Source organism: Lottia gigantea, assembly GCF_000327385.1.
Source record: "Lottia gigantea unplaced genomic scaffold LOTGIsca_82, whole genome shotgun sequence".
Classification (NCBI taxonomy): domain Eukaryota; kingdom Metazoa; phylum Mollusca; class Gastropoda; family Lottiidae; genus Lottia; species Lottia gigantea.
In genome coordinates, this window is record NW_008710725.1 from 500,866 (window position 1) to 528,751 (window position 27,886).

Consider the following 27,886-nt stretch of genomic DNA (forward strand, 5'->3'; position numbering starts at 1 on the left):
TAAAGTGCATGTGGGGGGATGGGGGTTCCAGGACAGCAGTTTAAGCCTGCTTTTTTTCGATTTCAAATTGTTGAGGGATCTTTAGCGTGTACAGCCTGTAGCACACAGGGCCTTGGTCTATTGTTCTTTCTAAACGATTAGATGCTTTTTCATTGTCCCTTCCGATCCGCATCACCAAAAAACCAGGTTGTAAAAACCAAAGCTTTTATTAAGGGTCAACATCTTCAAACTTGACACCGAGGGGAAATAGGGCGTGCGTGCCTCTCTATATTTCAATATATCTCAAGCTGTAAAAGATTAAAGTAGAGAGGCTCGCCCTAGAAGACACAATAATTCATTCCATTGAAATCCTTGGTAGATTCAGCTTTACGGAAACTGTCGAGATTAGCCGAATGATGCGAGGTAGGAAACTGTCAAAATATATCCTGGTCCATTGATAGCAGAACTAAAGCCTACACAAACAAAACCAAACGTTGTAACCTGTGTTTAACTGAAAACGCCCCTAAGCACATCTAAACAAACGTTCCAAACTTGTCTCGACATCAGAGTTAAACATCCAACTTCAGTAGGGACGCATAGAGAGAAACTCTGAGTAACGACATGATTCAAGTTCTGTTCTAACATTTCTATTTAAAATTAGACTACATTTTCGTATCTTTTCCGTTTTCTGACAGTTTTAGCCTACAATGTAATTAAGAACTGTAGACCGTTGTTAAATGAACCTGCCCTTGGTATAATGTCTGCGACTAGAATAGCCTTAGATAATTTCGTGTCCGTCTTGAAATCTTAAAATACCTTCATGCGGCTTCTGTCTGTAATTCGTGGGTTCTAATTGTCTATATTTACTCCAGGGATAGTTGTCCTTTGGTTTAAATAACAGTATAACATATAATTATACACGAAAACCGATATAACAAAATTATATCCTTGATCATTTATATAACTGGAGTTAAACACCCTATTTTGTGTTTTAATGAATGCCTCATAATAATATTGTATTATAATATATCAGGAAATCCTTTCTAATTACTTGGATCAAATGACATAGAAGCCGTAAACAAGATCCTCATCACCATCTTAACTAATCCGAAACTATGACCACGCTCAATTTCCTTCTCTTTTGGTCCCATCTAGTCTGGTCCCAACTTATTCGTGCTCATGTGTTTCTGTTCCATCTTATACATTCCCATCCTACCCCGTCTTGTCCTCTCCAGTCCGTATAAATGGATCGAGCCTGCACCCCCCCCCCCCCCTTCCTAACACACACACAAACCCTCTCCGCATCTCAACACATTTCATTTTGCCATTTTTACATTGGATCCTTCATAGGCTGGTTTCGGACTAAGATATATGTGAACTCGGTATGGCATGGGATAATCTTATAACTAACGTCTGTCGGATAAAAGGAAGATCAGCTTCCAATTATTGCTGTCATTCCATTGGTCTTATTATTTTTTTAGACTGAAACGGCTATATCAAAACAAAAGCCATTGGCGCCAAATCCATTCGCTCATTTCTATTCTTTAGGTATTTTATAATTATAGTTTTCTGACTTTGTGAATCTTTATGTGGACACTTATAATCAATGAGATTTTCTCTTAACAGTTTCGTGGATGTTCTTTTGATCATTAGCAGCTATTTATCTCCAATTTTGTGGTTTTGTCGTGAGTGTTTCTTTGGATGTTCTGTTATACTGCAAAGGCTTGCTTAACTCGTATAAACGGAAAGTTATATCTTCATGCGATTTGGCTGTAAAAAAAAGTTATCATTCCAAAAAAAAGGGGAATTTCAAAATTTGTTTATACAACGGAAGAAAATGTTTGATGTTATGTTATCAAGCGGTGTGCTCCTTGCGATTTACATACCAATTGGTTTGACATTAAACATTTTTCATCTGTATATAATGATACGACTGAATCGTCGACTACCAGAAATGCCTTTAATTGATATCCCGGTCTTCAACCTATCCATAATAAGCATTATAATCCATATAATAGGTCTCCCAGCAATGTTAGTCGTCAACATCCAACGTTATGTGGGGACCATAACCGCCCCAGTTTGCCAGCTTTTGGAAGTCTGTGCTTATACCACGTTAACGTTCTGGAATCTGGGATTTCTGCTCGTAGGAATCGAACGCTACATCTCCGTAACGTTCGCTACATTTCATCTTACACAAATTAAAAATAAACATATGTGGATCTGTTGCAGCTTGGTCTACGTCATTGGATCTATCCCTGCGGTTTGTCGCGATTTTTCTGCCGTTCCGGAGCAAGATGAAGTTCTCAGATGTCGCGGTGATCAAACAACTGGAATAGTTGTAAGCGTATTTGTGTCGGTCTTGTGCCTTGCGACATTTTGCTTATTTTTAAGGATTACCATACCCCTGAGGGGATCTTCTTCCCAGAAAGCCGAAGCATGGAAACGAACTTGGACAATGTTTCTGATTTACATTTTGTCATCCAGTTGTTATTTTCCTTTGATCATCGCCAACCTGTTAGGTCGTTTCGTTTTCACGGAATATCTACCCGAAAAGATCAATACGCTACCGATGACTTTCGGAACGCTCGGTCTACTTGGACATTTTGTGATCCACTACAGAAAGAGTGTTAAATTTCGTAAAGAAATAGGTGTGGTCTGTGGAAAGATTTGTAGCCGCAATAACGTCGGTTAAAGAACGTAGCCCTTGTCTGCAAAAAATATCAGGAAGACCCCGCGACAAGCAGTGTACAATGAGGAAAATTTAGATCGATAGTGCTGTGGAGGGATAATCAACAAAAAAGTTTGTAGCATATAGGGCCTCGACTTCTTGTCCCATCAGATGAACCAGACGCTTCCTATGCAAGTCCCCCGACGTATATCACTGACAGAGGAAACCATTGAAAGCACCTGGGCCAGGATCACCTGGAAACTCTCCGCTGTTCTAGTCACACATAATACACCCCAACGCGGACTGGAACTGTTCCTCGTTTCTAAATATAATCGTTGGGATAAATAAAGAAACGTGTGCCCAAGCTCACAACTCAAAACGTAACGGAATTACCTGTGGCGATAAGACCAGTGTAAATCTTAAAACATGCTATTTTTAACTCCGGCATTACTCGTTACGTTCAAGTATTAAAACAATCCGGAGACGTTACGTATTGCATTCTTGAATCCCGAACTCTTATACCGTTCCAACCTGTACTCGTTTGAGAGTGAACTAAGACTACTCGGCGTTACAAGGGTTAAGTCCTGTCTCAGTTAGCTGTACAACCGGCCAACCGTCCATTTCACTAGTTTGTTTGTTCATTCAGTCCGCTGGGTTTGTAACAATCATCCAATATTTGTCATCAAATTTGAACGTTGATGCGACAAGTCCCAAACAAATAATGGTCGTTAAATTCAAATACTTCCCACCAATCAAAGCATTAATCTATGTCACGTGATGAATACCTCAAGGTGCGAGAGGAATGTTGTGTTAGTTTCGGCGACTCACTTCTTATTATTTAGTTTCAGGAAAATCTTCCAAATCTCAAATTTTTACACTTATTCAATTTGAATTGAGGACTGCTCATCTAGCTTTTGTTTGTGTATCAGGGACACGTATAGCTTGTATTTCACCATTCTAATTTCCCATTCGACGTCTGTGGCTCCTGTTATTTCACAAGAACTTTACCTATCGAAGACGCCTTTCAACTTAAATGATATTTGTGGTTTTAGTTGTAATATGGAAAAGAATAAATGTACATTGTCTTTTATTTTGACTTTTTTTCTTCCATCTTTTTTAGAAGGGGGGTGATATGACTTCAGTTTTCATCAATCCCAAGTCTCTGACAAATCGGGTCAGATAAAAGCTTCCTATGAATTTTGGAGACACCACAATACATAAATCTAAACATTGTAATAACTAATCACACGACACTTCCAGTTCACTTTCTTATTTTAAGTGATCTTACCAACTCCCCCAAACAGCCCCCTAAAAAGATCCAAGTCCTTTTCTGTGACTTTACATCCGTATGTAACAATTGTGATTCTGGAAATTGACCTTAAATTCTGGCATCGCTTCCTAACCCTACAAACTCTCTGAGTCTACATCCATACAATGCAGTGTACAATGAAGGCAATTAGATTGGATTTCAAACAAAATCACAAGAGTTATGCAGTCAATTTTCAACTCAGTGATGTCACATTCGCACCACCCAAACTTAGCCATGATTGTTTTAAGAAAGTAGTTTGAAGTAGAAGAGAAAAGGTAAATTGACGATGCGGTAAATGTCAATAGTGGGCGTGTCAGACTGGGCGAACATTTTAGACCTTGTCTGTTCATTTAGTGTGTAATTGAATTACTGACGTGAAGTCATTGTGTTGTAGTGTTGCCTGCAGGAGGAATATTATGCATAGATGAACTACGTAGTTTGATTTTAGGACCGGTACCAAAAAGGATTAAGAATCTCTACGGATTTTTAATTAATTACTAAATTTCGGTGAGTATTTTCTTTTTGAGTTTGATTTATATTTCATAAACGGATTCGGAATCCATGAGAATTTTTGCAAACAATTCGGTAGGTAATTGTTTCCAAAAAAGGTTCATATTTCAAATACAGGATTTTTGCATTGGATTTATACTATAATTAGCAAATATTCGACGAGTGATTTCTTTCGATTTATATTTCAGAACAGGAATTATGATTAATATATTTGAGAATTTTGCATTCGACGAGTTACTTAAATTAGCAACAATTCTGAGCGAGAATTTCTGATTGGAATTTAAGAGTTTCCGGGTAAATTGTTAGTCGTATACTACCTCTTAGAATGGACACCAGAGTCTCAAACTTGGTTATCAGTTGGACTTTCTTATATTTTGGTCATCCTGATAAGTTGATGCCGTAACGTAACATACTTTCCACTTCTCTTCAAAAATACTGTTGCTATTGACTCAAGTTAGGATGAGTAATTTCTATTTCCAATGTTTGCTTTTGTTCGTCAGTTAGTTTTTATATATTTTTAACTGACTAAGTGATGCAATACGACAGCAGTGACTCATCTGTTAAACAGAAATGAAAATGTAATTGAGTTTTACATCCTATTTATCTGAACTTGTTGAGCTAAGGAGAATTGGTAACTCTGGTGCAATGAGGAAAATGTTTGCAAGGACAGCGGCTTTAACCTGTTTGTTTTAGATTTCTGAATGTACAGGGATCATTAACGTGAACAGCCCGCAGCACACAGGACCTGTGTTGCTGGTTTGCTTTTGGGACAACGCCCTCACACCAAAACGTAGCGCATGACTAGGCTCTAAAAAAGGGGGGTTCTAAAATATTTGGCCTATACAAACTTCCATCTTTTTTTAATAACCGAGAAATACCAGTGTGCCATTTTTCAGCCTAATAAACAAAAGTTCATTGAGAAAATATAATAATAACACCACCACCACCCCTCCACCCTGACATCCCCCGTATCAGCAGCTAATAAAAGTTAATTTGAAAACACGTCATGACGTTTGTCGTTTTTGGGGAGAAAAATTTGACCTTCTACTTGCTGTAACAAGATGAAGTTAAGTCAACAGCAAAATCCATAAACAAACATCAGAAACAATGGAAAGTTGGGAACAATACAAATCATGTTAAACAATATCAATAACGTCTAACTAACAGAAAAATATGGAAAAGATGGCAGTTGTGTACAGTACTTGTGACCCCGAATTCTTCCGATTTCGCAGACGATAAAATCATTATGCAAATTGGCCTTGATAACTTCCGCTTCCGGTTTCTCTATAATGTGATTCATAACGTAAGTTGTTGAATTAAAATGCCATTGCTCTTTTGTGAAAATTACTCCAATTTCTATTTGCAATTTTATGCAAAATGACATTTGTTAAGTATTTGGAATTACTGCACGTCGGACTAAAATCGGAATGGGCATTTGGGTCTAGTCGAACCACATGGTTCCATAAATTGCAAAAACGACCCACCCCCAAGTCAACAATTTAGACTAAGCTCCCGGTGACGCTATATTAAAAAATAAAGAAATTGTGACGTTTTATTTAACAAAGATGGCAGCAATGTGATCAATTCTGTTTTTCTTTTAAAATGTCGATTTTTCTCACAATAACGTGATTGTCAAGTCAACAGTCTCCAAAATAAAAAATGAAAATTCAAATTCTCAAAAAATGCGACGCCCCAAAATCAACAAAGACAAGCCACATCAACTCGATTTACAGTTTGAAGTCGAAACGTTTCAGTACGATTCTATCGATTAAGTTTTGTGTTTTTATTTGAAATGTTTTGAATTCGGAAGACATTAAATACACGACAGATATGGGTTATTTGACTCTTTGTAAGGATTGTGTAAGAATTCTTACGTTCTTGTAGAAACTTGGATACAGTTCACTGTGTTTCCTGTTTTAAATGTAGGTACACGTTAATATTTTTCAATGATAGATTTCGAATGTTAGATTTATGTGTTTGTTAGAAATGGGGCTATATATAAATAATTTTGAATTTTTAGAAAGATTTTGAATTGTTATTTTGTCGTGAAGGTATGATATTTTTGAAGTTTTAGAGAAGGATTTCAAATTGTTTATGTGCTTTTCTTTAATTTATGTAGTTTTCAAATTAAGCATTCAGTAATTATCCGTAATATTCGATTTGTTTATTTTGTTTTGCTCATTTACTGTTAGAAAGTATTACCTTTTTTTTACAAACCACGTTTTCTGCTTACCCAAGTCTTTATCCTGGGTATTAAGAGGGAACGGGCTGAATATGGTTGCAATATTCTGGAGATACTCATCCAGCTATTTAGAAATGAAATGAAATTCAGTACAGTGATGTGGACTCGCAAAAAGCTACACTGACAAGCACAATCGCAGTGAATTAAGTGGCTCCAGAAGAGTGATCAGATTATGTTTTGAAATTTCAGAAAAAATGTGTTGGAGAAAAGCCTTACCGTGCCCTACCAATCAACCAAAAGACAAATTAAAGTCACAATGTGAAGCTTTTTATAAATGTGACGACCATGGCGAGTATCTGATAAAATGGCGATGTACGGAACGAAACATTCTGCTGAACCATACATTGTGTTATGGAAACGAAAAGGATCATTTGTGTCCGCCACCTGTAGTTTGTCCTAATAATAATACGCCATCTTTAACAGCGGTGAGTATAATTATGGTATAACATTACGTGGATTTATATCAGGAAAATTTGAGCTATGTAGACTCTCTGAAAGGGACGTCAATAAATAAACATTTAAGCTATGTGTACTTTGTTTAGAAAATGCGTACAGTATTTAAATTATTTCCACTAACGCGTGCCATATCAACATAATACATTATATGGCGCGCCATCGTGGACGTTTTCTCAATACAATGGTAAGAAGTAGGAATTGTCATTCCAACTTCGCAGACGCGTGGTTGTCAACGACCTTTTGGATTCAAACCACAAATATTTATAACGAACTTGAATATTTTTGCTTCCAGGAAAATAAATTCCCTACAGATCTAATCATTGGAGCGACGCTGGGAATCCTGTCGTTTTTCTCAATTTTACTCATAGTATTCGCTGGTGTGAGGAAATGTCACAGCACTAAAAGGTAGGTCTAAGAACTCAAATAAATCGAAATGGTAACAAAATGACATAATGAAATATGGTGGTTCTACGAAAAGAATGTCGAGCTGAAAAATCCAGATACCAAAATAACATTATCAGCTAAATGGACTCCCCGAAAAGGTTACCAATAAAACCCATATTACGCCTAGACTATTGAAGGAATCGAATGCAACTTTGACAAATCCACTTGATGATTGTCTCATTTCAACTTTTCAGGGAGAAATACCCCAAGAATCATCTCCGCCATCTTGCCAAGCGTCGACTAGTTCCGGTATTTAACGATCCTGTTCTAGCCTATGATTTCGGTGTTTATGAAAAAGCCTACAGAGTATTTGAAAACCTCAGTGATGTAAGTAAAACGTGTTTGGCATAACATAAGGAATAGATACATTTTGCCTTGTTGACTATCTGAAAGAGATACCTAGTTGACAGATCTAAACTTCATTAGTCCAATAAATAGAGACATAGAAAACCCCATCCAAATAAGATCAATCTACTGTGCAAATTTTCTAGGCTAAAACCAGATTTAAAAAAAATATCTTTCGTATTTCAGGCATATCAGTCATCTTCGCAATCCAGTAGACGACCAACACAACCGCATCTTCCCTACTACAACGACCAGTCTAGTGATAACGGTCTATTCAGTATTGATGTCGAAGATGAGAGTCGTTATGAACCGTCCATCATTGCCGGAAGTTTCGTGTACCATACGCCGAATAATTTACCACCCCATCTAGCGGCGGATTATCCACAAGATAACGTCTCGTATGACAGTTTTAAAAACGATCATTTGTTCGATTCGTCTGGTCGGGGCGTGATCACAAGTACTTTGAATAATAATCGCCAAACGCCAAACTTATTTGGTTTATAAAGTGAATTGTAAGCGACTTAAGACGCTTTTTAAATGCGATCTGTATAGCACTTTCGGTCACCTCAATGGCGTTTGTGGTGTTGCGGTTTTGAAAGAAGTGACGGTGAACCATCGTCTTCAACGTCTACGCTTTCGGTGCCCAGGGAATGATGAACCTTCTGAAAGTGGTTCCGGTGACGTTGTTGGCTTTTGATGGCGTAACGGCGTCGTAAGTAGTGCCGGACTACAGCGTACGCTACAGATCTTCCGGTAAAGTTTGTGATACCACGGCCATGATAGTAGCGTTAAAATTTAGACTACTATGTCACTGCTTTTAAGAAATACATGTTCAAAACAATGACAGACGGACGCTCAGAGCGCTAAGTATTCAAGACATGTGATGTAACGTTAATCATGTGATCAACGGTCCTTGTGATGTCGGACGTTAGACGTTAAAAGGTCGGACTAGAATGTGGACGTTTCCCACATGTATTAAGACGCATCAACACAGCTGTGTGTATCCCTCAATGTTGTGGGGAAGGGGTATGCTTTTTCTTTATCATAGCTACGTTGTTTGGCATCAAATGCTTCCTACTATCGATGTGAGCCTTCTTCGTCGTACCAAGTTTCCTCAAAAACACGGGTTTCACTCCACATATACCTACATTTTGGGCAGACTGCGTGCAAAAGATGAACCTCAAATCCGCCATTTTGATTTGATTTGCCCACTCAAAAAGCTTTAACAAATGAAAATCATACAAGATGTTAATGAGTTTTCTTATCATTGTATAGTCTCATTTCATTGGTTGTAGACGTCATTCTACGATAATAAAATTTTTAAGATCAGTTGACAAGCAAAATGGCGGAAACAGCAGAAGTGAATTGCGTCCCGAGCAATTTGAAAACTTGGTACGATACAGATGGTCGGAACAATGGTTTGTAAAAAGTTATTTTTATATTTTTCTTACGATTTTTGTGGTGCAATAGAGAAAGTTAACTCGTTTTGGTGAGCGGTATGTATTTATCTATTTCAAACCAATATTAGCATAGCTACAGACTGACCATTGTGTTTTCTGAATTTGACACTGGATGCCAGCCTGCGACTGAGTTATCAACTTTGGAGTGTAAACAGCTAATATTTTATTGGTTTATTTGGAACCTGTACTTGTAAATTCGACTTCTCTTTCAGAGAGTCCACATAGCAAAGATGTTTATTTGATTTATTAATTTCTTTTTCAATTTGGCAAATGTCAAAATTTAAAATTGTATTTTGCGCAGAATTATGAATTGAATTTAGAAAACCACTGTGGTCAGAAAGCCAGGGTCCTGTCCTGTATTTGCTTGTAAATATTTTAATTTTGCATAATAATAAGCTTTTTCACTTTTTGTAGAAGTTTTGGCATTGTTGGTTTTGTTTTAGAAAGTTTTTGAATTTCCCAATGGTTTCACAGAAATATTACTGATATCTTGAATTTAAGCTTCGGTGTTGAATTAAGCTTTTGTAAAATTCAGTTCTCTTTCAAAGTAGGTCATTCGAATATAAGCTTATGATATAGAAATTTGTGTAAAAATGTGTGAAAACTACAAGTTGTTGATTAAAAATGTCCCTGAGATAAATGCAGGTCCTAACGTACACGTATAGATGCAAGGTAACGAATGGAACAAAGAAGTCAGCCAATCGAACACACCCCTGTAGCATATCGAACGTGTTCTTAGCTCCACCACACCAATTTAACTAAAGTTACATCACCTAGACAAAACAGAGTTTTTCTACAACAAAAAAAACGTTTACACCTGGGTAAGATAAATCTCAAGAAATCAATGGAGAATTCGAACGTGTCATCGACATAAACAATGAGAACACTTTTCTTGGATGAAAAAATTATTGAAATTCGGATATCGACAGGTTTGAGAGATTTTTCACATTTTTCTGCACGTTCCTCAAAACGATTGTTTGATCTATTTAGTCGAATGCACTTGCACTTTTTAACATATTTGATTTACATTTTGGCTTAGCTATGTAGATAGTTTTAGATCGTTTGATCCTTTTCAGTTAGTTCAAAGGTCATTTGAATTCAAAGGTCATTTCAGGTTAAAGGCCAAAGGTCAATTCAGGTGAAAGGTCAGTCTATCGTAAGTGATTTCTATAGGCAACATTCTGAAAACGGTAGATTAGTTTTAGTTAACTGAAATAGTAATACTCGTTTTTTCATTGGCTAAAATAGATTAGGCTACGGAACCAATGAAATGTCGTGGTTTGTATTCTTTTGGATATAAGGGAATAAGGAACCAATGAAATGTCTTGGTTTGTATTCTTAAGGAAAGTATGAAGTTTTTGAAGGAATAATTGTATTTGAAGACGTATTAGTATCTTGGTATTTCTTACAAATGTATGTTAAATTTTGATATCATCGTCAGAGAGGCTTCTGAAAATCAAACTGCGACTCCAAAGCACTTCTGCCTTTGCAGAACAGTCGTATGGATTATGTTTCGAGGATCAGCACCTGACCTCGTTACTGTTTGAATGTATATACTATGTTGTATATAATATTTCTGTAGGTGGTTCCTAAAAATGACCTCGCTTCAAATTATGGGTCATTTTTAAGCACCACCCAATATTTTGACCTGTTATTTTGTGTATATTGTTAAAATGATAATTTTTCTATTTTGTTAAATTTTTTGTCATACATTTTATATATTCATCAAACACCGAGAATCTGAGTTGCCTACATTTTACAAACAATCTACGAAGAGCAGCTTGGGAATTATTTTTCCTAAAAATTTGAATTGTAAGCATAAATCTTATGACACAATTTCGTAGGTGCAAAACATTTAACCAGCTCATTCAGTAAAAGAATCTATTGAAAGCATTTCTCACGATCGCAATTTCGTATCTTTTTTGAGATGTAAAATTTTTGAAGACTTCTATGAATATACGAAAATAGATATTTATCAAAAATTTTAAAACTTTTGAATTTTTTATGCATAAATTTAAATATTTCAATGTAATTATCTGTATATTTGAATATTTAAAGTATAATTATTTATGAATATGCTTGAATGAGTTTTCCAGCTATGGGCTTCAGCTTTTGGTTTAGAACGGGCTTCGATTTTACCCTCTTAGCTTTTTTTTTTTTTTACCTTTTCCAATTTGCTGTGTTCCTAGTTTGCATAAATAATTGTTTTAAACGACCACATGAACAAGCTTTGTTGAACGTGTTTTGTTCAAACTTTTCAAATTTGATTTTCGGCAAAGATATAATATTTATAATGTCCGCCCTTTGTTGATATTTTTTAAACGTACAGAGTTTGACCTTTGACCCGACTTTATTTGCATACTGTGCACACGGTTCGTTTTATGCAAATAGAGTTATTCATTTTTTTATTTCGGAAACCGATTTAGACTGCAAAAAGGGAAAATAGTGTTGAACGTGACGTACCGGTACTGTTATTTGGCGAATTTAATTTCCTTATTTGCATTTTTGTTAATTGGGAATTTCGGTCACTATAATTTTGAAAATTTAGCAAAAATTTAGAGATGCTTTTTTCGGACAAATTTGCTGCCTTTATAGATTGCTTGTTTAAATTGTAGACAAACGGGACGTGGTGGAATTGAACTTGTTGCTGTTTGTTTTTTGTATTTTGAAATAAAACTTGTTTTTATATTAAAGTTGGTTATATTTTTTTTACACCTGACAAGAGTGTCATCCGCGACAAAAATCTCCGATCTTAAGAGTCCGAGGTTTTTGGGAACCCTGGCATCTAAAACCTGCAGAGAAATCCATTTAATTTCATTATATTAGCTCAATAATGCGAATTACAAGATGTTAAATTCGATTTAAGAGAGTCCCCACTCGAAGTACAGAACAGTAGGACGTAAAACCCCATTAAGTGTGTACGACCTTGATAATATCTAATATTTACCAAGCGGTTAACAAATATCTCGACATTTACTTAGCTGATGTACAAACGTTCAAATATTTTGGTAATGTGACTATAACAGAATGTTAGGTTATGAAACGAAGCGTATTTTTACGATGTACATAATTGGAAAGTTTTCAGAGAACTTGAATTAAATGGGAATTTTCCGTTTAACGAATTGACAGTGGACATTTGCTACAGTGCACAAGACGAAAACGTTTACGAAAAAATCACCAAGGCAGAGACAAAATAAGGTGTTCAGTAATAGAGTAGACCATTTCTGACCAACTTTCAATGTCAACAGCAAACACCTTGTGTGATTCCACAACTCAACCTTCATTAGCCCAGACTGAAGCAAAACCTTCAATGTAGCAAACAGTAAACACCTTGTGTAACTCTGCGATTCCGCACTCAACCTTCATTAGCCCAGACTGAAGGAAAACCTTCAATGTAGCAAACAGCAAACACCTTGTGTAACTCTGCGATTCCACAACTCCACCATCATTAGCCCAGACTGAAGCAAAACCATAGGGTGTAAAACCCAATTCTATTTCTTCAACCTTACTGATTCCTAACAAATTCTTTTCGATCTACAGACAAGCTTATATTGAAATAAACTTAAAGAGTTTCGCCATTCCAGGGTTAAGTAGGACCGTAGGGAAAAAACTCATTTCATTAAGGTGACAGAAGTAAGAAGATTAATTCATTCAAATTTGTGGCACTTGCTTCACATTCAAAGCGAATTTTTCAATTTTTTTTAAAGATTTTTGTCCTAACGTCACAATACAGACAGGCTAATATTGAAATAAACTCGAACTCGGCTATTACCATTGATTTCAGTAAAGACGATATCAAGACAGATGTGCAAGCTACCACTGTTTGTCTCCAATTCTTGAATACCTGCATTTTTTGCAATCACAGTTTGTAATTGTGATATGGAAATCCTAGAAACCGCTTGAAGTCATTAAGCTTATAATTGCAAGAAAAGTTCGAGTTCGAGCTCAGAGGCGATGGACATTATAGTCACTATTCTAACTCTAGCTTTATATGTATTATGTAGCCCAAGACTTCTATTCTCGACTTCAGAGTTCTCAAGAGTTCAGAAATATTAACAAACATTCATTCTGTTTTTTGGGTTTAAGGTTAGGGTTAATTTAGCAAAATTTTAATTAACTTTCATTCTGTTTTTTATCAGTCTTATTTCAATAATGATCTGGATTAGGGTTTATTTAGCAAAACATTACTTGATAAGACTACATTATGTCTATAACGATATCTTTTCTGCATTCTTATGGTTTCTTTCTTTATACCCAATGAAAATTTGATATTGATCAATTCGTACTTTTAGTCTGAAAAACATAACCAGAGTTCAATTTTGACCTTCAGGTCTTTAGTGCAATAAAACATTACAAAAATACAAGTTCAAACAAGCGGTGAGATCTTAACTAAATGTTGAATATTTTGGCAAATGACATAAACGTTGTTTTTCAGTTAAAACAATTAGAACTTCAATTGAACGATTTGCACTGAAATTAACTTTTCGACTGTTTTCTTTTCAACAATTCAATAAAGAGTTTGGAGAAGCTCATTTGTTTGTTTTCGGTGATTTTGAAAATTGGTTGAAATTCTTTAAAGGGATTACATCGTCGGAATTTATGAAAATTTGGTAGAATTCAATTTCATCTATCCGAAATACATTTCAGATTGAAAATTGGCAATTGTGTATAATTCAGTAAAAACTAGAAGAATTACAACAAAGTATTTCTCCTAAGTTGATATTATAATGTTATTCATTCGTTATTGCCTGATTGTAGGTGAAAACTAATTTGCATTTGTATTGTAAATAGTACAATCAAGTAACCTAATTTCGTGGAAACCTATTATTCGTGGATTTCCGGAAAGGATTAATAATTTACATGAGCGACCTTGCGCGACCTCCGCATTAGTTTGATTTGATAAACATATTGGTTTTCTCTACAATATCAGCTAGTAGAATGAATCCTGTAGTTTCAAGCAAGGTAAAATGTATTAATGTATACTTTGACAAATACAAAATGGCGGATTTCAGTTATTACCAAACGTCACCATTTTCTATCGGCCGAATTTCCTTATAATCCCAAGCGGTAATCGGAATTCCAAGTGTCGTCTGCTAGAATATATTCCCACGAATGAAGCCACGTGATCAACTAGCGGATTCCGTGTCAGCAGAAAATTTCTATGGAACACAAAGTGGACCATATTCTTATGTTGTTTCAGTGACTTTTAGCAACAAATCACGCTACGTATCATATTTTGTCAGTCACTATTTTTTTTTTAAATCGTGGTTCTTTGAAGGAATTGTCACTAGTTATAATGAATTGATATTAAAGATAAATACTTAGAGAAGTTAATTATACCACCCGGTATCCATACAACTTGTTTTTTCTAATTGTTTCTCCGTCACACGTCAGTACGTCAGTCAACACGGCAAACACGTCACACGTCGATGCTACCTTATAAAATTGACGTGTCTGGCGCGTTTACTGATGTGTTTGACGTATATACTGACGGGTCTGACGTGTTTATTGACGTACTGACGTGTGACAGAGACCTTACTCTGTTTTTCTAGACTTATTTATAGATCAAACATTGTACACGAAAATAGGTGACGCATTCTGCCGCCGTTGTCGAGTTGGTTGTTCATGAAATATGGGTGAAAGTGAAGGATTCATAAAGAAAATCGAAATAAACCAATTTTGATTATTTTGTAAAATATCTGAGGAAACATCTAAGACATAATTTTTTTTTTTTTTTTCATTTTTTTAACTTTGACGAAATTCGGTGTTGAATCCTTATATCCACGAAAATAGGTTACACCACTGTAATACAGTTCCGCACGTGTTATGTAGGATCGTGTTGATTGGCTAGTTTGAAAATCACATGACTTATGAATATTTATTTTTACAAGTCTTACCTGGTATAAATATGTAATAATTCCGGACTTGAAGAGACGATGCAGTTTTAAAACGTAAAGTGTCATTCCTCGCCCACGTGGTTGGTCCTAACATTGAGTGTTGATTGGTTAAAGTTTATTGGCAAGATGATTAATATGACACAATTCTCATTCCTTGTATCTTGTACTGTGGTGCAATCATAACCGTAAAAGGCTGAAAGTACAAAAATGAGCAAGGATGTACAAAACAGAAAAAGAAATCATAAATTGAAAATAATAAAAAAGTAAAGGCATAAGAAAGTGGATGGAATTTAAGAGCATGATGCAATGACACACTTACGTATAGCAGTCATGGGTTTCCGTACAAAATAATTTCTTAAAAGCAGGTTGCATAGTTTGACATTCCAGGCATTGATAAGACATTGTAAATGTTATTTATAGTAGGTACAAACATTTAATATAGTGTCACATGTACAAAGTTGGGCGGAAAAACTGACGCGAGGGATCTATGCATAATTTGGCGCCATTTTGTCGGGTTTGTTTACGTTTTGGTAAAAGCTTTCAGACAGCATGAAAAAAACATAAAATTTGGATAGAAATTATAGATCCTGTGATATTTCATATCATAGGAGGCTTATCTTATATAATCGGGTATAAACTTACATTGCGGTTGGCTAAACCTGAAGATTTGAGAAATGAATTTGAGGACTTCATTGCTATGCAAAATTAATCATTTTTATCTCTTAGACAGAAGAGTTCTAAACAGAAAGATGACTCTTGTCAAGACTGAGCTAAGTTTCAGACCACAAATACCACACATAAATAAAGTGATAAAATGGTAACATTACATAAAGCTAGACAAGTCTATCCCTTTAAAAAAAAATAGCAGATTTTCTTGACTTGAACTTAAAACGAGTCGAAGGAAGGAAGTCAAAATCTTTACAAAAAAAATCTTCAAAAATTTTGTCAAAGAGTTGATTTTATTGAGGGTATCGGAAGGTCGGAAGGGAGGTAACTCCAGAAAGAAAAAACCTTCGAGATCAATACCAATTGACTTTGTTTATTTATTTATTTGTTTGTTTGTACTGGAATAAACGTTTCAAGTTTAACAATTTAACGTATACATATTATCTGCGTGTCGTCAATTATTTGCTTTCTGAGTTTCCACATTTCTCTGTGTGATTTTATTTAGTTTTGCGTAAGTTAAAGTTATATGAAATAAAAGTATCACGTCATAACTTTCTTGTATTTTATTAGTCTCGCGGTTCAAGCTATGCGATATACAATGAAGGAAATTTTGCATAGGCTGTAATAATCCTCTCAGTTAGAACGTCAAGTTTTAAAAATAAATTTCTCTGCAAAAAATGGACTCAACATCCCTATCAGAGAGTCAACAGAGCTATTATATATTCATAAGTTATTTAGCTGTGCCCTTCGTCATCGCTTTCACAGAGTCCACATAGCTAATAAATATCCTATCAGAGTCCACATAGCTAACAACATGTATTTGGTATTTAGGTGTGCCCTTCGTCATCGCTTTGAGAGAGTCCAAATAGCTAATAAATTTCTCTGCAAAAATGGACTCAACATCCCTATCAGAGAGACCACATAGCTAGTAATGTTTATTTGGTATTTAGGTTTGTCATCTTGGCATCCATATAGAGAATCCACATAGCTAATATCGTTTCGTTAATATTTATGTTTGTCAGCTCGGTATCGCTTTTAGAGAGTCCACATAACTAATGATGTTTATTTTCAACAATTTTATTTAATAATAATTTACTAAACTAACAAATAAATAGATAAATAATAAAAAAAATAACAAGCTGAATTGAAAATATCACAGATCGCAGTCAAAAGAAGGTATCGCCCGAAAATAAAATCAGCTGTTAGAGAAGGCTTTGTTAACACTATGTTCTTTTTTGATCATGCGCATTTATGTCATGTTCAGTTGTCGTAGTGTTTACTAGTGACATGTTCAACTGCTGTGTTCAATAGTGTCATGTTCAACTGCTGTGTTCATTAGTGTTATGTTCAACTGTTGTGTTCAATAGTGTCATGTTCAACTGTTGTGTTCAATAGTGTCATGTTCAATTGTTGTGTTCAATAGTGTCATGTTCAATTTCGTTGTTGTCATCAGTGTCATGTTCAATTGATGTTGTGATGATTAATGTCATGTTCAAATTTCGTTTTGTTCATCCGTGACATGTTCAATTGACGTTGTGTTCATCAGTGTCATGTTCAATTTGTCTTATGTTCATCAATGACATGTTCTATACTCGTTGTGTTCATCAGTATTATGTTCAATTTTCGTTGTATTCATCAGTGACACGGTAAATTTTCGTTGTGTTCCATAGTGACATGTTTGATTGTCGTTGCGTTCATCAATTCTCAGTATTCATAAGCCATGTTCATTTACTGTTATTCTAAGTTTTGGCGATGTTCATGATGAGCTTGTTCATTATGAGCTTTCACTATGCTCTTGTGGCACTTTTGGTAGGTTAAAACAGTGATCGCTATTGTAAAGGCTGGTATATCTTCAGTTCAGTTTTTATTAAAGCTTAATAACTCTACTTTTAGCACTAAGGGCATTTCAAATATTCACTCTACCAATGGTGAGTTCCTTAAGGCCCTGAAGGTTGGAATTATAAGGTGATGTGTAAGGCACAATGGTAGATTTTTGAGGTGACAAAGGTATAATGTCTCCGTTTTCGTCAACGTCGTACAAAACTTCAGTTACTGTTGAACAATACCTTGGAATATCTAGACTCTTGCTTCCAGTGCTGACATCGTGTTGAAGATTTGCTACAGCAAAATTTGAGCCTGGACGATGTTGCGATCGTTTCGGTGGAAAAGGACTGGCGTTCGTGGAGTACCGTCCAGGCACGTGATACCACGCCATCTTGTGATGAATCTGTTGATGCACATCTCTGGGAGCCTCCGGAGGTCCGAGTAAGCTATTTATAGAACTGTTGGGACCCGCGATGCTGCGAGTGGTGCTTAAGGAAATTGCGTGGGGTCCGGGAGTCTGACAACGCGCTGCATGACAACCCTTTTCGGATCGCGGACGTAGCGGAAGACTTTTTGAAGACACCATCGACAAGGCACTATGTAAATTTCGAGATTTTTTGGGTCGTTGGTGTAAGAAGCGGTTTGATGGATTAAATTTGTTGTATAAAGACAATGGCGCGCTCGTCGGTCGTCGTCTGGCTTCTATTCTCACCTCTGAAACAGGCTGAGGTGGCGAGCTCTGTTCAGGGGAGACTACTCTGGAGGCATAATTATCAATCACATTCTCTTGAGAATTGACTTCTTCAACTTGCGAATTCTTTTCATCCTCTTTGACCAATTCACAGGATATCTCAGCATTATTGAGCTGACGCCTGGCAAGAGTTTTCAGACCTGTCACAGGAGTCAGCAGAGGCACAGCTGGATGATTTACAGCAGACGTGGTCATCTGACGACTCTGAATATCTCTTTTTGCCAAATGTGGTCGTTCATTTTCCAAGAGCAGTTTTTCAGAAGCACTTATTTGACTTAAAGCACTACCAGGGGAAGCGATGCGGTACAAACTGTCGGTGCTGTAGGATCGAAACATGCTTAATCTATCGTGGTGTTGACGCTCCTTTTCCCGGCTCTTAAGATCCTTCAGATCATGATCTCGGAAGCTAAGGCTGCTGTACGGATAGTATTTGGACCGATGATCCGTGGGCCTGGCCGACCCGAACTGGTACTGTCCTAACTTGATAGCAACCTCTACGTTGGTCAGTAGATTCAGAAGAACTTTCACCTCCTGATGGTTGGCACCTGCATTTAAAGACAGAAAAGGGTGAAAAATTATGTGTTGTTATAAAGTACTGAAGCAACCTTGGGCCATGGTTTGTTTTCTTTTTAACCCTGAATCTGACTAAATAGTTTAAAAATTTGATCAGAACTGGAAAATCCTGACTTACTTACTAAAAAATGTTGCTTAAAATCCTCAAAGAACAGATAATGCAATCATTTAGCCCAATGATGCTAGTCTAGGTCCCACAAAAAATAAAGTACAGATGCATGCAGTTGTAAAAGGTTACCTAAATGTTGCGTTTTTATATCTAAAGCTCTGGACAGGCAACTTTTAGCTTCAGTTTTAGCTTTATAGCTCGATTCTTCTTGTATTAGACTACCTGAAATAACAAGAGCTCATTTTTATATTTCTGTTGCCTGTCCTTATTGAAGATTTTTGCAAATCTACTTTGTAACTAAAAGATAGGTCATTCTGAACAAGGAAACACTGAATCAAGAATGATTCTCTGTAGCTAGAAGCATCCATTTTAGAAGAAACGCACCAATCGGCATTGAACATCCATATTACAGTGGCTGCATCAAGAAAGTTTATATTAAAACAATGCTTATTTCTGAATAATTTTGAGATTTGGTCGAAACTTAAAACTTACCCAGTTCTACCAATATCTCGGCTATTAATGTATGGTTGCTTCCAAGACATTTTTCACGTATAGTTAGAGCTCGTCGATATAAATATATCGCTTTGTTATAATTCACTCTACAAAATTACACAAAAAAATATATTACTTGCCCCTCCAGATATATTACTTGCCCCTTCAGATATATTACTTATCACTCAAGATATATTACTTGTACCTCCAGATATATTACTTGTACCTCCAGATATATTACTTGTACCTCCAGATATATTACTTATCCCTCCAGATATATTACTTGTCCCTCCAGATATATTACTTGCCCCTCCAGATATATTATCCCTCCAGATATATTAATTATCCCTCCGAACAATCAAGTCTGGTTACTTACCCAGTGATGTTATGAGGTGAAGAATAGAGGCGAGCTAAAGCCATTAGATTATCTGATATTAAGATATTCGAGCGTCCATATTGCTTCTCACGTAACGTTAACGACTTCTCTAAACAAGTTTCAGCCATGGTGAAATCACCTTCCTCAAATCTAAAAATACATAGTAAAACTTCTAAATTTCATTTTTGATGTTCTTGATTGAAACTAACCTTCTGAAAGAAACAGTCACCCTCTCAATACCAATTGTGATTCGAACTCACTGACACCCTTTCCCTGAGAAACCAGAAACAGGTTGAGATCATTCTGAAAATCTATCAATTTAAGCTCCCAAGTTCCGTATTGACAATATCACCCCCAATTCCAAATCGTGTACCTAAAACATGTGTCATCAGCTCTCAAGATCCTACATTGGAAAGGTAACTCCCGATACCAAAACTAGCTGTCCTGATAAGGATTGTGTACCCAAAACACAGCAGCAGGACACCTGTCAATCAAACCTCAGCAATCAGCAATGGATATTCACTTTTCAACCAATCAAAATGCTCTATTCAATAAAAGCTTGGTATCTCATACCTTAACAATCCTAAGTTATACTCAATGTTGGCTTTCATTGGTTGACAATCTGGTATTTTATCTAAACTGTCTAGCGCCTCTCTGTACAGATCTTCTGCCTCGTAAAAATTGCCTTCTAACATCTTCAGTTTCCCCAGCTGACTTAAAATACTCCCTGAAATGACATTTACAAAACTGATTTACTTGCCAGACATGACTGACTAGATAGCTAAGATGTCCGGTATTGTATTTGTTAGATATCAAAGGTAACTAGAAATCCAATTTAAATGATGTGCTAAGGGAGACAACTTCAATCTTACAATACAGCCCACAATTAAATGATGTCATTTTCTGTGTATTATATTGTACATTTACAAAAGGCAGCATTCCGACTTTCAAAATGCCAAGTGTTGTGTTTCCAACGCAGGTTTTGGCAGCAAGAAATGAGCATGAGCCCATTGGGCAATGCTGGCAGACATTGGCTAAATATACCCCAAAATGTCAAGCCCAGAAACAAACCTTTGAGGATATGTCTCTCTGTTCATGAGATGAGTCATTATGACAGCTCTGCAGTAAAGTCTAAAAATACACCAAAAGTCAAGATCAAAACAAACTTTTTAAGCAGTGTCTTTTGAACAGGATGGCAGACACACTTATAGAATACTCCAAAAGCGAAGCCCAAATACAAACCTTTAAGAATGTGACTCTCTGTTTCATAAATCTGTTCATCATCTGAATCCTGGAGTTGTAACAGAGCTCGTAGAGATCTCTTATAATACAGATAACTCTGATAGTACTGTTTGTTCACCAGGTAGATATTACCTACACACTCTAAACTTCGGGTGTATATCAATTCTTCTAGTAGACCTAAAGGACGATTCTGAAAAAAATGATTTATTTATTCAAAGAGTCTGCCAATGCTGTTGTGAAAATTTGCCTCATTGCAAACTTCGGGTGTAGATCAATTCTTCTAGTAGACCAAGTGGACGATTCAGCAAAAACATTTTATTTATTTACATAGGCTAATGCTGTTTTTAACAAAATCTCCCTCATTGCACACTGCATGGTGTAAGTTGTCTTCATTAGTCCAAACTTGACCCAAAAAATTGTGTGTGTACGTTTAGCAGTTTTTTTTACACCTAAATGGACTGATGAAGATGAGCGAAAGACGATACAGTGTACAATGATGGAAATTTAACATTAAGTCATTTCTTTTTTCAATTTTAAGGTTGAAAATATGACAAAAAACAGACTCATTCAAAAACCCAAAGCAATGCAGAAAAGTAGGATGTAAAACTCTATTGTGTTTGATTCATTCCCTCATACCCTCTACCCACCTGTTCCTTACCTTCTGAAGATATTGAGCTAGAACTGTAAGTATCTCTAGAGTAGAATCATTATAACCCAGTTCCAATAACAGTTGAGATATATACCAGGTGATAGAGGCTACTTCTGATAGCGCCATTTCTTTAAACACACACAGTTCTGGAAGTTAGGAGAGAAATATTAATAAATTCCACATAGCTAACCATTTTTATATCATATTTGGGTTTTTCAGAGTTTTATTTTGTAGCTCAACTGAAAAGACTAAAACATAAACCTTTACCTTTGTCATCAGCCTCATCATCACCTAGGTAAGAAATAGTATCATCACCAACGCTCTTTTCCTGAATATAGAATAAAACACCCTCCTGTTCAATAAGTGACTAGCATTGGCAGAGCCAACCAAAAGGGGGGGGGCAGAGGTGGCAGTCGCCCCCGCACTAGGTTAGAAGTTCAGGCAATCTCAGATATTTCGCACCCCCATGGACGTAAACCTGGCTCCACCACTGGTGTCCAGAACATAAGTTGTTCTCCATTTAACATCAATATCAGCTAGTAGGACGGCTCCAAAAATCTGAGACGCTATCTTTGTTTGGACAAGGACCAGCTGGTAGAAAAGATCTAAGTTTTTAAATTTGTAAAATCATAACCAAGCAGTTTGACAATGAAAACAGACAGTAACTATGTAAAATGGACACACTTTTTTTTTAAGAATTTTGGCTGTAGACAGCATCCTCAAGAACCTTGATATCAGAAAAGAATCAAACCTTGTCCATCTCATCTTTTTCTTCAATAACAGAGAGTTGTCTGTAGTCTGTGATTGCCGTTAGAAACGTGTTGGTTTCATTCTTGACAGAATTCTTGGATAATTCCAGACTTTGTCTTCTGTATAAATCCTGCTGTGGATTATGAAATATATTAATATTGGTTTATTTCATGTATACAATATAATTATGATTATTATACACACGTAGAGTGAAGCCCTTCTTTCTTTCTGTCAGTACTTATATACTGTATAATTGTGATTATAACGCGCACCCTTTCTACTGTCCAATTATTTTTCTGGACATATCTTATCGCTGCAACAGATTACACCCAAAATCAAAGGGTATCAGAAATAAGACGGGGAATCCTTATTTGGGACAGAAAAGTATGGTTCTTAGAGCTCTTTTAACAATATTTTTTAACAGACAAAATTCTGGCATTTAAGGCATCGAAAAGTCAGATAGCGAAATATTTCGTGGTTTTGCTTGAAGAGGCCTTGGGAACATCATTTTTTAAGAAAAAAGAACTCCTTAATTAAAACAAAAACTTGATTCTGTCTTACCATATTTTGATCATTGTCGTGTAAATCAGCCAGACCAATGGTAGTGAGGTAATGTCTATAAATAGTAACAGGATTGTAGCCATGTTTGATGAGTATACTCCAATAATATATTAGATTATAACGATCAGTTGGGTTCTTCATGTAAATATCTAACAAATACGGCAAATATCTGAAATCAACGAAATTATCTATAAGAAACCAGATCTGTCCAAATTCACGAGGTTGTGCTTCAAAAGAGTAAGCAAACTCTGCTACATAATAGAAAACAATCAGTCATGTCCTTGTTTAAAGTATGAGGCTGCTAAGGCTAAGCAATGTAAGATGTTTCCTGCTCAACTTGAAATCTGGAGCCCGATCCCAACATTCTAAGATAAATCTATCTTAAGACTTTTTGCTACAAAAATGTGGAGTAGGGTCCAATCCTCACATACAAGCTTTCCTGACCAGACACTTCAACCTCCATCACAAACAAGAGGGGAACTGGGTTGAAATTTTGAAGGTTTTATCTTGAATGATGCCAGGAATGAAACCCTGGACCTTCAGGTTAACGATCACGCGCCAAATTTTACTGAGCTACCACAGCTTCTTACAAATCTTAAGAGATTTTGATATACCTACTTCTCACTGGTCAATATATTTATCAGATTGTGAAAATTCCCCGACATTAACAGATGCCATGGCAACTCGTCAAGTTGGCGATGGGAGAATGGCTGTTTGAGGAAGTAGATAGCCAAATGTTGGTGGAATATTCTTCGTTGATTGGATTCTTCTGTTGGGTGAATTTCTCCTGCTGCTTGCTTGATGCTTTCTGGAATAAAATGTCCACATGATTATCTTTAGCTATGCGGACTCTCTGAAAGTGATGCGCTGAGTTGCTAACCATGAATGTGGACTGTGTGGACTCCCTGGTAGAAAATAAACATTAAAAGCTATGTGGACTCTACAAATGTTATGCAGAAACATATAAAAAAAATGAGAATCCAAATATTCCAAAAGAGCAAATATGGCCAAAGTAATTATTGTAATGGCCCTGAACTTACTAAATAAAGTGTATTCAGCCACCTCCGTTAAATGTTGATGAGAGAATTTTATCAGACCATTGGAATCTTCACGTAGATTGTTACTAAGGCATTGTTGTAGAAACATCCAATCAAATTGAGTGACTTGTTTGTTGCGTCTGTAACCAAGTTGATGAAGTAAAGACAAGATGTCCGACTGCGTCAGGCCGTCTCGAGATAAAACCAACAAGCGTAATACATCAGGTACCCAGCCAGTTGTTTCTGCAAAAAATATGTCCGAAAATTTAACTTAAAGGCCATGGTTTCGCCATTGCAGGGGATTGATTTGGGTCTTGAATATATGTAAATAGCCTTCATTAGTATTAGAACTGCACCAAGATCAATCAATCCCTTACAGTATTCGTCTAGGATGTCTTTTCTAACAATGACAGTGTGTCAAAAAAGAAATGTCGTCATTTCAACGATGGCAAAGGGAAATAACTCTTACCTAACTCTTCCTCAGTAATGCCGTCTTCAGTAGCACTATCCAAATACCAGCTATAGTCACGTACCCAGCGCTGTAGGCTTCGTATCCAAAACTCGCGAACACTACACAACTCATAAAAATCATCAAGGTATTCTGTAAGATCTCGATACACATTGTAACACGACATTTCCGAGGCTAGCAGACGTAAAAACAATGGCTTCTGCGATACTTGAATCTCGGAAATCTGTTTCAGATTATGTTTTGAAAGTCTTTGATAATAGAATTTCATATTTTCCATCAAAATCAAAGGTTTCTGAGTATTTTCGACCAATGATTTGATAGTGAGAGTTTGTACGTCATTACGTTTGGACAAGGAGTGGAATGTAAGATCGGAGCGCGATGTTGTGAAGATTATTTTACAATGTGATGGAAGATACTGGGGCAACCATCCAAAATCTTTTACCTGTCAATGAAAAAAGCGACATTTCGGGGTAGAGATCACATTTAAAAAAAATGAAGTGGGATTTACTTGGTATATTCAGAAAAGTGAGATGCAAAGCTCCATTTCATTTGATTGAGAAAATCAAACTAAGGTGTGGAAATTATGGACTTGTATTGGATTGGTCAACCTGATCCTCCTCAACCATACATGTCTGACTAAGAAATCAAAAGGTCCATATAAGTGTTGAGAGAGAGAACAATACTACAACTGCCACCCACCTCCTGAGGAGTTTGTCCGAGTGATCCACCGAGTTCATCCAGACCATCCAATAGAATGATACAAGGTATGGAAGATATACAAGCCGAGAATGATTCCGTCAGTTCCTGGAAACTCTTCATCTGATCCACGTCTACCATCGATTCCTGTTTCCGCTTTCCTGAAATCAGGAATTCTGATTCAAATTTTTGAACAAATATCACAAACAAGAAAAAAGAAATACATATACATGAGGTTCAGATATGTAGACATAGAGAGACAGACAACCCCATACAGTGTGGAATGAAGTAAATTTTACCAAGGGTAATTACTTAGAGTAGGCTTATAACTCACCATTCATCCTTTGCTTAAGCTGTGAAATAAAATGGCGTAGAATAATGGCGATGTCGGTACTATTCTTACTACAGCCGATAAAATAGTGTATTATGGGTAACTCAGGGTTGGTCTCCGAGATTCTGCCCAGCCATTCCACGATTAACGATGATTTACCAACACCTCTATCTCCAGCTAATACCAGGATCGAATTCCGCTTTTCTTTCATTTTCCTAAAAAATAAATTCAACGCCAAGGTCAATGCATTTGGCCCATAATGTCATTTGTTTAGACCTTGATGCCACTTGATGCTACTTTCCAATCCAATACAATATTTATCTCATATATATGCATCTTAATCTTATGCTGACACATGTTTTGGATAAACAACTCTCAGCAGGACAATTATCCAATATTTGAATGCATAAGATAAGTAAGAAAAAAGTTATCATTAAAAACGCTATCTCTTGGCCTTGTGAGCTTTCAAATAAACATGAGCTCATTTCATCATAGCACATGTGTTTCAGATACAAATTCTTCATCAGGCAACAGAACAGTTAGTTTGGAAGACAGTGGACCACAGCCATGTACGCCCAACAAGATATGCGGATGGTAAATATTAAAAATTTTGGGGCAAAAGCAATAACTCTGCTTCTAACGGTCAAAAATAGCTCAAATTCGAACTTGATCTTTGTTTTATGAATATGTATACACATACCGAATTTCATTTGATTCCATCAAAAAATCTAGTTTTTTAGAGTGTTTACAAGCAAATGTTGACAGACTGATAGGGGTGCCGACAATATATGTCCACATAGAGAGATGTGGGCGTATAAAAATGGAATGGATCTTTTTATCGAAAAAACGTTCAGCTTACCTATCGTACTCGTGGGCTTCTAAAGCAGACATCTGAAGTTGAGTAAAACTGTTAAACTCTACAGAACATTCATTACTGACTGAGATAGCAAAGGTAGATAACTGTGTTATAACTGCGTCTGCTGCTTCAGAGCTGACATAAGATTCTTTACGATCGAAATAAAGACATTGTTGATGAACCCACTCTCTGTATTCTTCTGTATCTAAAACAAAAACATTCCAAGAGATATAATCATCTAAATATTGTCTTTGTCATCTGTATCACTATTCAGGATAAATAAATGACTTCTGGTTCCCTCACAATTAAATCACCTTTGAAATTAGGATGGTTACCACTTTCATGTCATTGTTGTATGTATTCTTCATTTAAGAATATTAAGGGCCTTGAAAGTAAAAGCACTCTCAACTAAAATTATCAAATTTGTAAAAAAAAAAATGGAGAAAACTTACCTAAAAAATCTCCATCATTAGCTAAAGGTGGATAAATCTGATCAATCACAGTCTTCCAGTCTTCTAAGACTAGACTACCCAGTTCCTCAATAGTCTTGAAATATTTCACAGTCAGTCCCTTTTTCACGATTCGCTGCTTCAGATCAGCAACTTTCAATCCTGCATGTTCATTTTCCGCGAAATAATTTGTTTTAAACTTTTCGTGCTCTCTTTCGTGCAAATGTGCTAACTTTTCTTCCAAGTGTTCAGTTTGTCGAAAATAAAAATATCCAAATGTGGCATCTCTTAAAAAGGCAGCTTGAATGATTTCCAGTTCGAAAATGCTGAGGTTTTGATTGGCTTGGTCAAGAATCCATGAATGACCATTTAAGGCAGCGATCAGAAAGTTTTTATCAATGGCTGAACAATCCTCCGGAATCTCTGCAACTGTATCTGGAAGTTGAGGAGAATTTTCTTGTCTGTACACACCGTAGCGCTCGCCGATTAGACAAATCAGAAAAGGGGAACACTCCGCAGATTTCAATAACAAATGCAGAAGTCGGCCATGTTGAAAATCTGTATCCTTCTTTGACCATAAATTATCGAAAGGCATAAACTGTGCTCCGCGCTGGAGACAAAACTGTTTTAATTTTGGAAAGATGACTTTCGATAAATATTTCCTTTCAACTTCAAAATCTTCGATTGTAGAGCATATGTAAGGTTTGATTGGTTGACGCAGCTCAAATCCATCAGTGGCGACCAT

The 27,886-nt window shown here is 36.3% G+C and overlaps 2 protein-coding genes across 2 annotated transcripts; one reads left to right on the forward strand and one right to left on the reverse strand.

The window, feature by feature from the left end:
• Window positions 1–6,052: 6,052 nt before the first annotated feature.
• Window positions 6,053–8,457, forward strand: LOTGIDRAFT_236482 (hypothetical protein; the record flags this gene model as incomplete). The annotated part of the gene is made up of 5 exons (XM_009067414.1): window positions 6,053–6,388; window positions 6,898–7,133; window positions 7,457–7,569; window positions 7,803–7,935; window positions 8,140–8,457. The coding sequence occupies exons 2-5, from the start codon at window positions 6,903–6,905 to the stop codon at window positions 8,455–8,457; spliced, it is 795 nt and encodes a 264-aa protein (XP_009065662.1). The 5' UTR covers window positions 6,053–6,388; window positions 6,898–6,902.
• A 9,425-nt stretch (window positions 8,458–17,882) lies between these two features.
• Window positions 17,883–27,886, reverse strand: LOTGIDRAFT_169106 (hypothetical protein; the record flags this gene model as incomplete). Its single annotated transcript, XM_009067415.1, has 16 exons — window positions 17,883–19,096; window positions 19,363–19,455; window positions 19,726–19,832; window positions 20,675–20,828; window positions 21,344–21,533; window positions 22,002–22,138; window positions 22,260–22,320; window positions 22,744–22,875; window positions 23,304–23,472; window positions 23,922–24,111; window positions 24,344–24,583; window positions 24,810–25,251; window positions 25,509–25,666; window positions 25,840–26,051; window positions 26,696–26,897; window positions 27,145–27,886. 16 exons carry the CDS (start codon window positions 27,884–27,886, stop codon window positions 17,883–17,885), a joined length of 4,443 nt encoding a protein of 1,480 aa, XP_009065663.1.